Source organism: Colobus angolensis, unplaced genomic scaffold, assembly GCF_000951035.1.
Source record: "Colobus angolensis palliatus isolate OR3802 unplaced genomic scaffold, Cang.pa_1.0 Scaffold95, whole genome shotgun sequence".
Classification (NCBI taxonomy): Eukaryota; Metazoa; Chordata; class Mammalia; order Primates; family Cercopithecidae; genus Colobus; species Colobus angolensis.
The window spans coordinates 7,480,368-7,493,077 of record NW_012123487.1 but is presented as its reverse complement, the minus strand read 5'-3'; the positions used below and the strand labels follow the sequence as shown (position 1 = coordinate 7,493,077).

The 12,710-nt window shown below is 34.2% G+C and overlaps 1 protein-coding gene across 3 annotated transcripts in view; it reads left to right on the top strand.

The window, feature by feature from the left end:
• The window catches only part of SPAG16 (sperm associated antigen 16), a 1,171,227-nt gene that overhangs the window by 15,801 nt on the left and 1,142,716 nt on the right, over window positions 1–12,710 (top strand). For 2 of the 3 annotated variants that reach the window (XM_011932316.1, XM_011932317.1), the window contains one exon: window positions 10,133–10,251. The exons of the other annotated variant lie outside the window; for it this stretch is intronic. In XM_011932316.1, coding sequence (XP_011787706.1) covers window positions 10,133–10,251 — 119 coding nt within the window. The remainder of the gene's footprint in view (window positions 1–10,132; window positions 10,252–12,710) is intronic. 3 annotated transcript variants of the gene reach the window in all.

Below are 12,710 nucleotides of genomic sequence, written 5' to 3'. Positions count from 1 at the left end.
TTTTCCTCCTCTTCCTTCTCTTTTTCCTCCTCCTCCTTTTCTTCCTCTTCCTCCTCCTCTGAGAATTTAAGTAGAATTTATGGAATTTCTTTGGAATACTTAACTAGTTTTGGAGAAGACTAATTGATGACTAACCCAAGTGACAATGTTCTTTACCATATGTATCAATAGTTCTCAAAGTATGTGGGAGGTCTTTTGGGGTCCCCAGGACCCCTTTTAGGGAGTTTATGTTGTCTTTCATGTTCCAACTACTCACCTACTGGAGGATTCTCTTCATATAGCTCAACTGAGACAACATATCACAACAGGTGAAATGCAGAAACAAATGTGGGGATCTAGCTGTTCCTCTAGACATTAAAAATATTTGTAAAAATTTGTAACAGTGCCACTCTTCTCATTACTTCTTTTTCTGTTTTGGAAAATGTAGTTTTTATTTAAAAAATTCTGTCTTATGTTATCTGTGTAGAAGTTTTGTTATAGTTATTTTAAAGTAAATCAATGAATATTTTAAAATTTAATATCTAATATGTAATTCTTGATAGGTATAACTCAGATAAATAACTGCTGTCTGGAGTACTCAATAATTTTTAATAGTATAAAAGTGTTGTGAGAACATAAAGTTTGAGACATTTTATAGAATTCTATTCTCAGAAATTTTCAAATATGTTAAGAATTAATATAAAATGTTTTCTTGCTCTTATGTTAATACACCAAAATATAGTCTAGGATTAATAAATTTGTATTCCTTTTATTTTGATCTTAATCTCACAAGGGATTAATATTAGGTTGGTGCAAAAGTAATTGCGGTTTTACCATTTTAATGGGAAAAAAATGCAATTACTTTTGCACCAACCTATACTATTATGTTAACTCTCACATATAATGTTAATGGATTGAATTTTGAAACAATTTTCATTACTTTTGTAGACTCAATTGCTAGGTCGCAAGAAAAAGAGCTGTTTGTCATTATTGAATTTGCATTCTCTTCATGTACACACTTAATTTTAGTTAGAGACCCAGGCTCCTTGTACTCAAAGCCAGGTCTGCAGATTATCCAAGCCAATATATTTGACTTAATGTGAATTAAGGAGTTGATGAAATGAAGCACCAAATAAAGTAACATTTAAGTTTTAAGACCACTTGGATTTCATTGTTTATTTTTTTGGGTCTCACTGGTCAACTAAAGTTGTGAAAGGAACTCACAGTAAAACAGTTCAAAATTTGTCAAGATGCTTGATTTTAATATGTGGTTTAGCACTTCTTGCAATTCAACATTTAATTGATTCTTAAGTCTGGAAAGTTTTATGTCCTCAACATCTTTCATATCCTTCTCTTTACCTTCATCCTCACTTAGTCTACCTTAAAGCTACCCTCTTTCTTCTCTCATCTGAGCTACTGCATGCTGCTGGTACTATGCTTCCTTCTATTCCCACCTAAAAGATATGTCTAATGCAAATTTCAATTTATGTCCCCTCTCCATAGATTCCCAATGTGTCTACCCTTCCACCTGCCTTTGCCTTCTTGATATGCTTCCTGTTTAGCTTTTCCAATTTATCTTTGGTCCTTTCTCCATAAGACCCTGAGCCTTAATGGATTGAACTGTCACCCTTGTTTTTGCCTCAGATGTTTTATTGCCTTGAATATTGGTTTATCTTTCTTTATCTGTTGTATTTCCTCATTGTCTGTAAAGTTCAACCTAACAGTCTCCTTAACAAAGCCTTCATTCACCTACCTAAGGCAAGGGAAATACTCTTCTCCATTGTGTATCACGTCACCTAGCAGATTTCTATTGTTGCAATCATAACACACTATAGAAACCTCTCTGTTAGGAAATGTCAGCTTTAGAATGTTCATAGACAAAATGAAGCAATGTGCTAGAGCTACCATTATTTGTCCTCAACAGATTTTTGGGTCACGTGTGGCTACAGTAATGTTTGGTTGTTCAGCAGTTTGCAAAGTGAGACCATGTTTTGCTAGTTTGTAGATTGCTTGCTTTTTTGTGCTTATGTTGTAGTGTTTTGTTAACCTCATAATTAAGTTAAAAGCCATAATGAGAGTTGTATATAATGTATAATAGGGAAAAAGTGCAACTTAAAGTTTCTTATGCATACATAATGGTTGCATGTATGATATCTGTGGATACATAAGTATAATTCTGTCATCAAAATTTGTAACTAAAGAGCTTCTGTATTATAATGTTCTGTTTTTACTAAATGAGCCTTTGAATTTCTTGAGATAGAAGTGTGTCTTATTCATATTTAATTCCCAGCACCTTTCATGGTACATGGGAGATGTCATGGTACATGGGAGATGGGTAGTATTGACATTTTGGCAATATTGATTCTTCTAATCCATGAACATGGACTATCTTTCCATTTTGTTGTTTGTTTTTAAATTTCTTTTTTTTTTTTTTTTTTCAGAGTCTCGCTCTGTCACCCGGGCTGGAGTGCAGTGGCCGGATCTCAGCTCACTGCAAGCTCTGCCTCCCGAGTTTACGCCATTCTCCTGCCTCAGCCTCCCGAGTAGCTGGGACTATAGGCGCCCGCCACTTCGCCCGGCTAGTTTTTTGTATTTTTTAGTAGAGACGGGGTTTCACCATGTTAGCCAGGATGGTCTCGATCTCCTGACCTCGTGATCCGCCCGTCTCGGCCTCCCAAAGTGCTGGGATTACAGGCTTGAGCCACCGCGCCTGGCCTGTTTTTAAATTTCTTTCATCAGTATATTATAGCTTTCATTGTAGTGATATCTCACTTGATTGGTTAAGTTAACTCATAGGTATTTTATTTGTAGTTATTTGTAAATATGATTTCTTTCTTCATTTCTTTATCAGATTATTAACTGTTGGCATGTAGAAATGCTACTGATTTTGGTATGTTGATTTCGTATTCTGCAGCTTTACTGAATTTATCAGTCCTAATTTTCTTTTGGTGAATACTTTAGGTTTTTTTCCAGTATAATATCATAGCATTTGCAAACAAGGATAATTTGACTTCTTCCTTTCTGATTTGGATGCCCTTTATTTCCTTCTTTTGTCAGATTACTCTACCTAGGACTTCCAGTACTATGTTGAGTAATAGTGGTGACAATGGGCATCCTTGTTATGTTTCAGATCTTGAAGGAAAGGCTTTCAGGTTTTCCCTGTTCAGTGTGATACTACCTGTGGATCTGTCATATATGGCTTTTACTGTGTTGAGGTATGTTTCTTCTACCTTCATGTTTTTTGAGGGTTTCTATCATGAAGAGATGTTGAATTTTATCAAATGCTTTTTTCAGCAACAATGGAAAGGATAATATGATTTTTGATCTTCATTCTTTTGTTATAATGTATCACATTGATAGAGTTGCGTAAGTTGAACCATCCTTGCATTCCAAGGATGGATCCCACTTGCTCATGATGAATGACCTTTTTAATGTGTTGTTGAATTAAATTGGCTAATATGGTGTTGAGAATTTTTGCATCTGTGTTCATCAAGAATATTGGCCTGTAGTTTTCTTTTATTCACATGTCTTTGGCCTTGATATCAGGGTAATACTGGCCTCATAGAATGAACTTTGAATAATTCCCTTTTCTTCTGTTTTTTAGAATAGTTTGAGTAGGGGTGGAATTAGTTCTTTTTTAAATGTTTGATACAATTCAGCTGTGAAGCCATTGTGTCCTGAGCTTTCCTTTGCTGGGAGCCTTTTTATTATGGCATCAATCTTGTTACTTGTTATTGGTCTGTTTGGCTTTTGGATTTCTTCATGTTGCAACCTTGGTAGGTTGTATGTGTCCAGGAATTTATCCATTTCTTCTAGGCTTTCCAATTTACTGGCATGTATTTGCTCATTGTAGCCTCCAATGATCCTTTAAAATTTCTTTGGTATTGGTTGTGATGTCTCCTTTTTCCTCTTAATTGTATTTATTTGAGTCTACTTAAAAAAATTTTTTTTTTGGCTAATGTTTTGTCAATTTTGTTTATCTTTTCAAAAAACCAACATTTGTTTTATTGATCTTTTGTATTGTTCATTTTAATTTCATTTATTTCTGCTCTGATGTTTACTATTTTTCTTATATTTATTAGGTTTTATTTACTCTTGCTAGTTCTTTAAAATGACTCGTTAGGTAATTTATTTAAAGTTGTTGTTTATTATTGATGTAGGCACTTGTAGAGAGCTGGCAAAGGGATCATGACAAACTCAACATTCCAATGGAGGGTATTTGATCAAACAACAAACTATTTGTCATGAATGCAGGATATGGGCAAACTTATGACTGTGCCTACCACCAGAAGGTTTGCTGAAAGCAATCAACTCCCTGGCACTGTGCTCCTTGAGGTTATCTACTGGGACATCTAGAGCCTATTGTTTGAAGAATGCAATCTTGCAAGCCTGCTGTAAATCAAACTGCTGACCAACAGTCACCCGACAGCCACCCTCTTCTCACTATCTCTTTTACCTAAAAAATATGGAGGACTGAAAAAGCTCAGGGCCCTTGTTCACTAGAAGCATGGAGCCCCCTGACCCTTCTTCCAAATATACTCTTTTGCCTTTTTCTTTATTCCTGTGTTTGTCATCCTTTGTTCAGTCCCCCAAGGTCTATGCAGGTGGCAAAGTGGCATCCATACAGGGACTTGAGGACATCAGCAGGCACTTACAGCTAAAAAATTCCCTGTTAGTCCTGCTTTCACTGTATTTCATAGGTTTTGGTATGTTGTGTTTCCACCATCATTTGTTTCAAGAAATTTTTCAATTTCCTCTTTGCTTTTCTCATTCAGGAGCATATTTAATTTCCATGTGTTTGTGTAGTTTCCAAAATTCCTCCTGTTACTGATTTTTAAATTGATTTTATTGTAGTCAGAGAAGATACTTGACATAATTTCAGGGTTTTAAAATTTTCTTATTTTTTAAGATTTGTTTTGTGGCCCAATATGCCAGGCCATATATATCCCAAGGATAGAGATAGTCTGTTCTTGAGAATGATGCATGTGATAAGGAGAAGAATGTGTATTCTGCAGTCACTGGAAGAAATGTTCTGTGAAATAGCTATTTGGTTCATTTGGTCTGTAGTGCAGATGAAGTCTAATGTGTCTTTGGTGATTTTCTGTCTTGATGATCTGTCCAATGCTGAAAATGGGGTCTTCAAGTTTCCAGCTATTACTGTATTGAGGTCCATCTCTCTCTTTGGCTCTAATAGTATTTGCTTTATATATCTGGATGCTCCACAGTTGGGTGCATATATATTTACAACTGTTATAATTTCTTGCTGAATTGGCCCCTTTATCATTATATAATGACTTTCTTGTCTTTTATTGTAGTTTTTGTCTGAAATCTCTTTTGTCCAATATAAGTATAGCTACTCCTGCCCCTTTTTGGTTTTCATTTGCATGGAATATCTTTTCCATTCCTTTATTTTCAGTTGCTTATTTTCAGTTTTAGAGGTGCAGTGTGTTTCTTGTAGACAACAGATCATTAGGTCTTAATTTTTCATCCATTCAGTCACTCTATCTTTTTATTGGAGGTGGTTTTAGTCCATTTATATTCAGTGTTACTATTGATAAGTAAGGAGGAAGCACCTGCCATTTTGTTACTTGTTTTCTGGTTGTTCTGTGGTCTTCTCTTTCTTCTTAATTCCTGTCTTCCATTTAGTGAAGGTTATTGGTGGTATGATTCAATTTCTTGCTTTTTATTTTTTGTGTATCTGTTATATGTTTTTTGATTTGAGGTTACCATGAGGCTTGCAAATACTATTTGATAGCTCATTATTTTAAGCTGATGACAACTTAGCATTGATTACATAAACAAACAAAAAAAGCAAAGAGAAAACTACTGAAAAGTCGCCACTTTAACTTAATCCTTCTACTTTTTAAGGTTTTATTATTTCTATTTATATCTTATTGCACTGCCTATATTTCGACGTTGTTGTACTTTTTATTTGATCAGTTCACCTTTTAGTCTCTCTATTAAGGTATGAGTAGTTTACATACCACCATTACAGTGTTATAATGTTCTGTGTTTGTGTGCTTACTATTACCAGTGACTTTTGTACCTTCAGATGCTTTCTTTCTTGTTCATTAACATCCTTTTCTTCCAAACTGAAGAACTCCCTTTAGTATTTCTTGTAGGACAGGTCTGGTGTTGATGAAATCCCTTCCCTTTTGTTTGCCTGGGAGAATCTTTATTTTTCCTTCATGGATATTTGAGATTTGAAGGATAATTTCACTGGATATACTATTTTAGGATACAAGTTTTTTTTTTTTTTTCATCATAACTTTAAACATGCCATACCATTGTCTCCTATCCTATAAAGTTTCCACTGAAAAGTCTGCTGTCAGACATATTGGAGCTATATATGTTGTTTCTTTTCTCTTGCTGCTTTTAAGATCCTTTCTTTATTAGTGACCTTTGGGAATTTGATTATCAAATGCTTTGAAGTAGTCTTCTTTGGGTTAAATCTGCTTGGTTTTCTATAATCTTCTCGTACTTGAATACTGATATCTTTTCTAGGTTTGGTATGTTCTCTGATGTTATCCCTTTGAATAAACTTTCTACCCCTATGTCTTTCTCTACCTCCTGTTTGCCTCCTGTTTACCTCCCTCCCTCTTACTCCATCCCTGCCTCTACCTTCTCTTTAAGGCCAATAACTCTTAGATTTGCCCTTTTGAGGCTATTTTTTTAGATCTCTTAGGCATGTTTCATTCTGTTTTACTCTTTTTTCTTTCTCTGACTGTATTTTCAAATATGCCTGTCTTCAAGCCCACTAATACTTTCTTCTGCTTGATCAATTCTGTTGGCAGGAGGCTTTTATGCATTCTTCAGTTTGTCAGTTGAATTTTCAACTCCAGAATTTCTGCTTGATTCTTTTTAATTTTTTTGAGTCTCTTCATTAAATTTGTCTGATAGGATTATTAATTCCTTCTCTGTGGTATCTTGAATTTCTTTGAGTTTCTTTGAGTTTCCTCAAAACAACTATTTTGAATTATCTGTCTGAAAGGTTGCACATCTCTGTCTCTCCACAATTGGTCTTTGGTACCTTATTTAGTTTGTTTGGTGAGGTCATGTTTTCCTGGATGGAAATGCTGTGGATGCTTGTGGATGTTCATCATTGTCTAGGTGTTGAAGAGTTAGGTATTTTATTGTAGTCTTCACATTCGGGGCTACGTATCCTTCTTGGGAAGGCATTCCAGGTATTTGAGGGGACTTGGGTGTTGTGATCTAAGTTTTTGGTCACTGCCACTGTATGTTCATTAGGGGGCACTCCAATCTCAGTAATGTTGTGGCTTTTGCAGTCTTTTAGAGGTACTGGCTAAGTTGCCTTGGATAAGATCAGGAAGAATTCTCTAGAATACCAGGTACAGACTTTTCCTTTACTTCCCCCCAAACCATGGGTATTTCTCTCTCTGTGTAGAGCTGCCTGGAGCTGGAGCAGGGTTGATAGAAGCCACCCCTGTGGTCACTGCCACTGAGACTGTGCTGGGTCTGACCTGAAGCCTGCAGCACTATTTTCTGACCTGAAGACCTGCAGCACTATTTTCTAATGTAAAAGATTCCATAATGACTGAAATCTTCCTCCCACAGGACAGAGATTTTCTCTCCATGCCACTTGACCACTGCCAGGGTATGGGGGAGGTGTGGTGTCAGCAACTCCAGACTCTCTTTTCTGCCTTCTTCAGTGCCTCTTTCAGCGATATGAAGTTAAAGCCTGGTATTGTGATTACTCACTTGATTTTTGGTTCTTATGAAGTTGCCTTTTTGTGTGAATAGTTCTTCAGTTTGGTGTTCCTGCAGGGTTAATGATCGGAGGCTTCTATTCAGCCATCTTGTACTGCCTCCTTCCAAATTATTCTGCTTGAACTTTACAAACATAATTTTACACTGTAACCATTTGTCAGGATTTTCTGTAGCCCCCAAATTTGCCTCATCTCACCACTATTGTGAATATTATAGCAGCTATCAGTAATAAATATCAGTGTTGAATTATATATAGCACTTTTGGAAAGAATTTTTGGGGCAGCAAAGATCCTCTTTCTTCATTGGATTTCTGTGTAAACATTCTGTGCATTCTGTGTAACTGGTTATCTAACCATTACCAGCTTGGGAAAGAGAAGGCAAAAGGAAAACTTGCTGCTGAGTTTCTGTAGGTGAGAATAGATCTGCTTATTCAAATGGTCAGCAAACAAATTAGTGACTTCTTGCCAATGCGAAGAAAATGACAGCACTCAAGAGATGATGCTTCTTCTTTTTTTAATTTTATTTTTATTGAGCAGCACTTCATTCTGTAAAATAGAATTAGTATTCCCTATTCTTTGGTATTTTTAGGAAACTACCAATTATTTGATTTATTTTGTACACTGACTTACATGATATGCTAGTTTTTATGGCTGTACCAGTTTCATTTGTTGGTTGCTGAAATGTCTTCATTTTCTAGTTTTACGTCTGCTGAGATGTTCTGTCAGAGTACTACATACAGTTTGAGTATCTTTTATCCAAAATGCTTGGGACCAGAGTGTTTCAGATTTTGGATTTTTTTTTCAGTTATTGGAATATTTGCAAATATGTATCAATGATAATGACATTTGGAAAATATGGTTTAGTGTTATTCAAGTGCAAAGCTTGAGGATAGCCACCTGGGAAACACAGTCTCCAATAGAATGAGTGAGCATTCCAAAGTGGGGAAGTTAAGTTTTTACTTATATAGGTAGAAACAGAAGTTAACAGGGTTGCAACATTTTCCATACAAGGTCATTATGTAGTTTGTAATGATTTGATTGATTACAGCTTGCTGCATTCCAAGGAAGATTGCTTCGACATTTTGCAAGGAAGGGCAGTGTTCTAAAGGGGTCTCATCTCTGGTGGTATTCCATCTTTCCTAATCATTTTTAGGACAATAATGAAGACATTTAATCTATAATCAAAGAAGCAGAAGTCGCAGCTGCATGATGTGTGGCTCAGGCCACATAGTCCCATTCCTCTCAAGCCTTAACAAATATAAAGTTCCAAAAGCTTTAGGTTTAGATTATCTAGTTTCACATATACACTAAGATCTCTTGGGACTGGGACCCAGTTCTAAACATGAAATTCATTTATGTTTCATATACACCTTTTACACATAGCCTGAAGGTAATTTTATACAGTATTTTAAATAATTTTGTATATAAAACAAAGTTTGTATTAAGTACTTGCATGTGGAAATTTTTACCTGTCATGTCACGTTGGTGCTTCAAAATTTGTGGCTATTGGAGCATTTCAGATTTTGGATTTTCGGGTTAGGGATTGCTCAACTTGTACTTTAGGTTTTGAGGGCCATAAGGACTCTGTGGCAGCTGGTCAACTGTCTCATGTAGTGCAAATTCATCCAAACATAATATGTAAACAAATGGGCATGGGCATGCTGTGATCTAACAAACTATTTATAAGAACTGATAAGCTAACCCCTGATCTAGTTGATAGACTTGCTTACTTCCATATGGAATAGTAGTGTAAGCTCCTTTTGTCAGTAATTATTTCCTCCATAGTGTTTCTAAAAGTCATGGTACTAAAATTATTATATTTCTTTTTAAATGATAATTAAAAGGATTAAAAGGTCCATGCATTCTTTTTTCTTTTTTTGGGTTAACATGCTATGTGCTATTGAAAGGGCAAACCTACCTTCTTACTATCCTTTAGGCAATCCAGTCACACTCCTGCTGCAGGGCCTTTGCACTTACTGATGCAGATACAAACCAGAACATAAGACATTCTGCCTCTTTGTCTAGATTTATGCTAAGATAACAGTTTTATCAGTGACGTCTTCACCACCCTAAATACGTAGCAACCCAGCTTCACATGAATACTTGTCCTACACCTGCTTCTATCTTAAATCGTCTACTTTCTCCCCACCCCAAGGTACTTAGTATCATCTGTCATAGTATATGTTTTTTATTTAGTTATTTATATTCTGTCTCCATCCACTTGACTAATAGATATGAGGACAGAGATTTGTTTGCTTTCATCTGCTTTATCCCCAGTAGTTAAAATATTAATGGTTCCTGGCATATAACAGTCAACAAACATTGAAAAAAAATGAATGGATGAATGAATGAGTTGAAGTCTTATCTATATCATTAATTAATGCTTTGATGTTTTCAAAATAAATAAATGCACATTTAAATTTCAGGAACGGAAAACAGTTCTTCCTTCAAAGCCTGCAGTACCTGAAGTAATAGAAGACTTTCTCTGCAATTTCTTGATCAAAATGGGAATGACCAGAACTCTTGATTGCTTTCAGTCTGAATGGTAAACAATTATGTAGATAAATAATTCTCTTAAAATTCTAACATTTAACTTGTACACTTTTAAGTGTCTTAACTTTGAAATGACTCAGCCTATGAAAAATGACTAGAAACTTTTCCCATCTCCAGCCCTGAAACCACAACACACATATACACAAACCAGAATAGTAGTTACAAAGAAATTTTTATTAAACATCTTTCCCAAATATTTAAGTTTAAGTGATTTTCAAAAAATCAAGAAACTTGAATATCTCCTGGAGTTATAAAACACAAAGATATTTTATGAAAACATTTCCTAGTATTTTCATATAATTATTGAGAATATTTCCTGTATTTAGACATTATACTAAACAGTACTGCTTTACTTGCTTGTTTTATTTATAGTGTAATGGCTTGTCTTTTTCTACTCACATAGCTGATTAATTATATTTCTATGAATATTCTTCATTTAGAAGTGGAATTGAGTTTGAATATTACTTAAACACAAGATTTTCTTGTTATAATTGAAAATTTTAATAACTAGTTATGAAAATCAGCAGGTATACCTTTTGTACCTTTATTCCTTTGTACAATAATAATGTCACCAGGCATATTTTCCATTTCCTGACATTGTTTAAATAAATTTATTAAATGATCAGATACAAAAATATATTTGAACTTTAATAGCTATTGCATATTCTAGAAAAGGGGATTAATATATCTAAAGATGTTTATAATTAGGACTAATTCCCAATTTTAAATAAATTTGCAATGTATGGATAATTTGCAATTTTTACTCATCCAGCTGTGGTATAAATTTTTATTTTATTTTTTGCTTTTTTTGGTTCTTATCTTCTCATAACATTCTCGTAAGAGCAATCAGTTTCATTATTTTAAATTGCACATCTAACATTAATAAATTTTATGAGAATTATTTTTCATTAATACAGTCTAACAAAAACAAAGTTCAGTGGAAGAAAAATGCTGCTTCTCTTAAATTTAGAAATTGTGTGAATTATTTTAAATAATTGTTAATAAAAATATCCCTAAGATATATAATTACAAATGTTCTAGAAAATGTATTTTTTGTAAAAGTAAGTAGATGATTAATTTATAGTGCTAATAAAGTGAAAGATTAATATGATTCATTTAACTTTCTGTCTTCCAACAATGTGTGTTAGGACATGTGATGCTTATATGTTAGGCCAGTACAAAATGTAAAATGATTTTCTTAGAATAGTGTGGATCCAAGTATACTGTTAACAATCCGGTGACTATTGTCATATTTTCCTTTTAGATTTAGCAATTTGAATTGATGAGATGAAACTTCAGGAAACTAAGATTAGTGTTAGTATTAGGATTTAAAGTCCTCCCAAGCTAGGCATACTAGTCATAAGATAAAATTGGTATAACGTATCTCTTTATGAGTTTAGAATATTGTGGTTCGGGTAATTTTATCCTTATTCCTAGCTGCCAGTTTGCAATGAGATTACATTGTATTGAATACCTTATTTCATATGAAACATTTTTTATTTTGATTAGAAAACTTTATTCTACATAGTAAAATTATAGGAAAATTAAATGTATTATTTTTTATCATTTTTACCACAGGAAAAAACACTTAGAATATATAATTGCTATGAATTCACTTAATCTTTCAAAACATGACCAAACAAGGATTTTCCTTTGTTAGTTTGTTAAAATAAGCAAAAAAACAAAACAGTAGCATAAAATGTGACATAGGTTCTTTCACTCCTCAAGCAGAAAATGCAATGAATCCTTTAAATCCAGGGTTAGAAAACTAAGATCCTTAGGCCAAATCTGGCCTGCCTCCTGATTTTTAAAATAAAATCTTATTGAAACACAGACATGACCTTTCTTTAGGTATTGTATATGGCTACTTTCACTCTGTGAAAGCAAAGTTAATTAGTCACAACAGGGGTGATGTGGCCTGTAAAGATAGTTTTGCAAATTCTAAAATATTTATTCTCTGACCCTTTACAGTTGCCAGAACGTAGCAGGAATTTGTTCTATGAACCACTAAAAATTTCCATTGCAGGTTTAGTCAATGCTTCAATTCTATTTGTATGCCTATTTTAGAATTATCAATGGACAACAATAATTTCTCAGGGGGGAAAAATTAAAGAAGAAATTAAAATGGAGAAAATATGGTAATCTAATTCCAGTACCCGTACCTGAGCATATGTCATCCGTCTTCCTACACTGACTGTTCCCCTGTTAACATTGTCAGAACTACTCACCCTAAAGATACATTCCTACTCTTTTTTTGCCTTTCACTACCACTTCTTTTTAAACCGTTTTTCCCTTTTCAGCCAATGTTTTGAAAACAAAGTTTAAATTTTTTTTCTTTCTTCACCTTTTTACTTCCTATTCAACACTTGGTTCTCTCCAGTTTGGCCTATTTGCACCATTTCACTGAAGGTAGGGTGGTAATGAAAATGCTATTAAAAGTAATAGTACAAT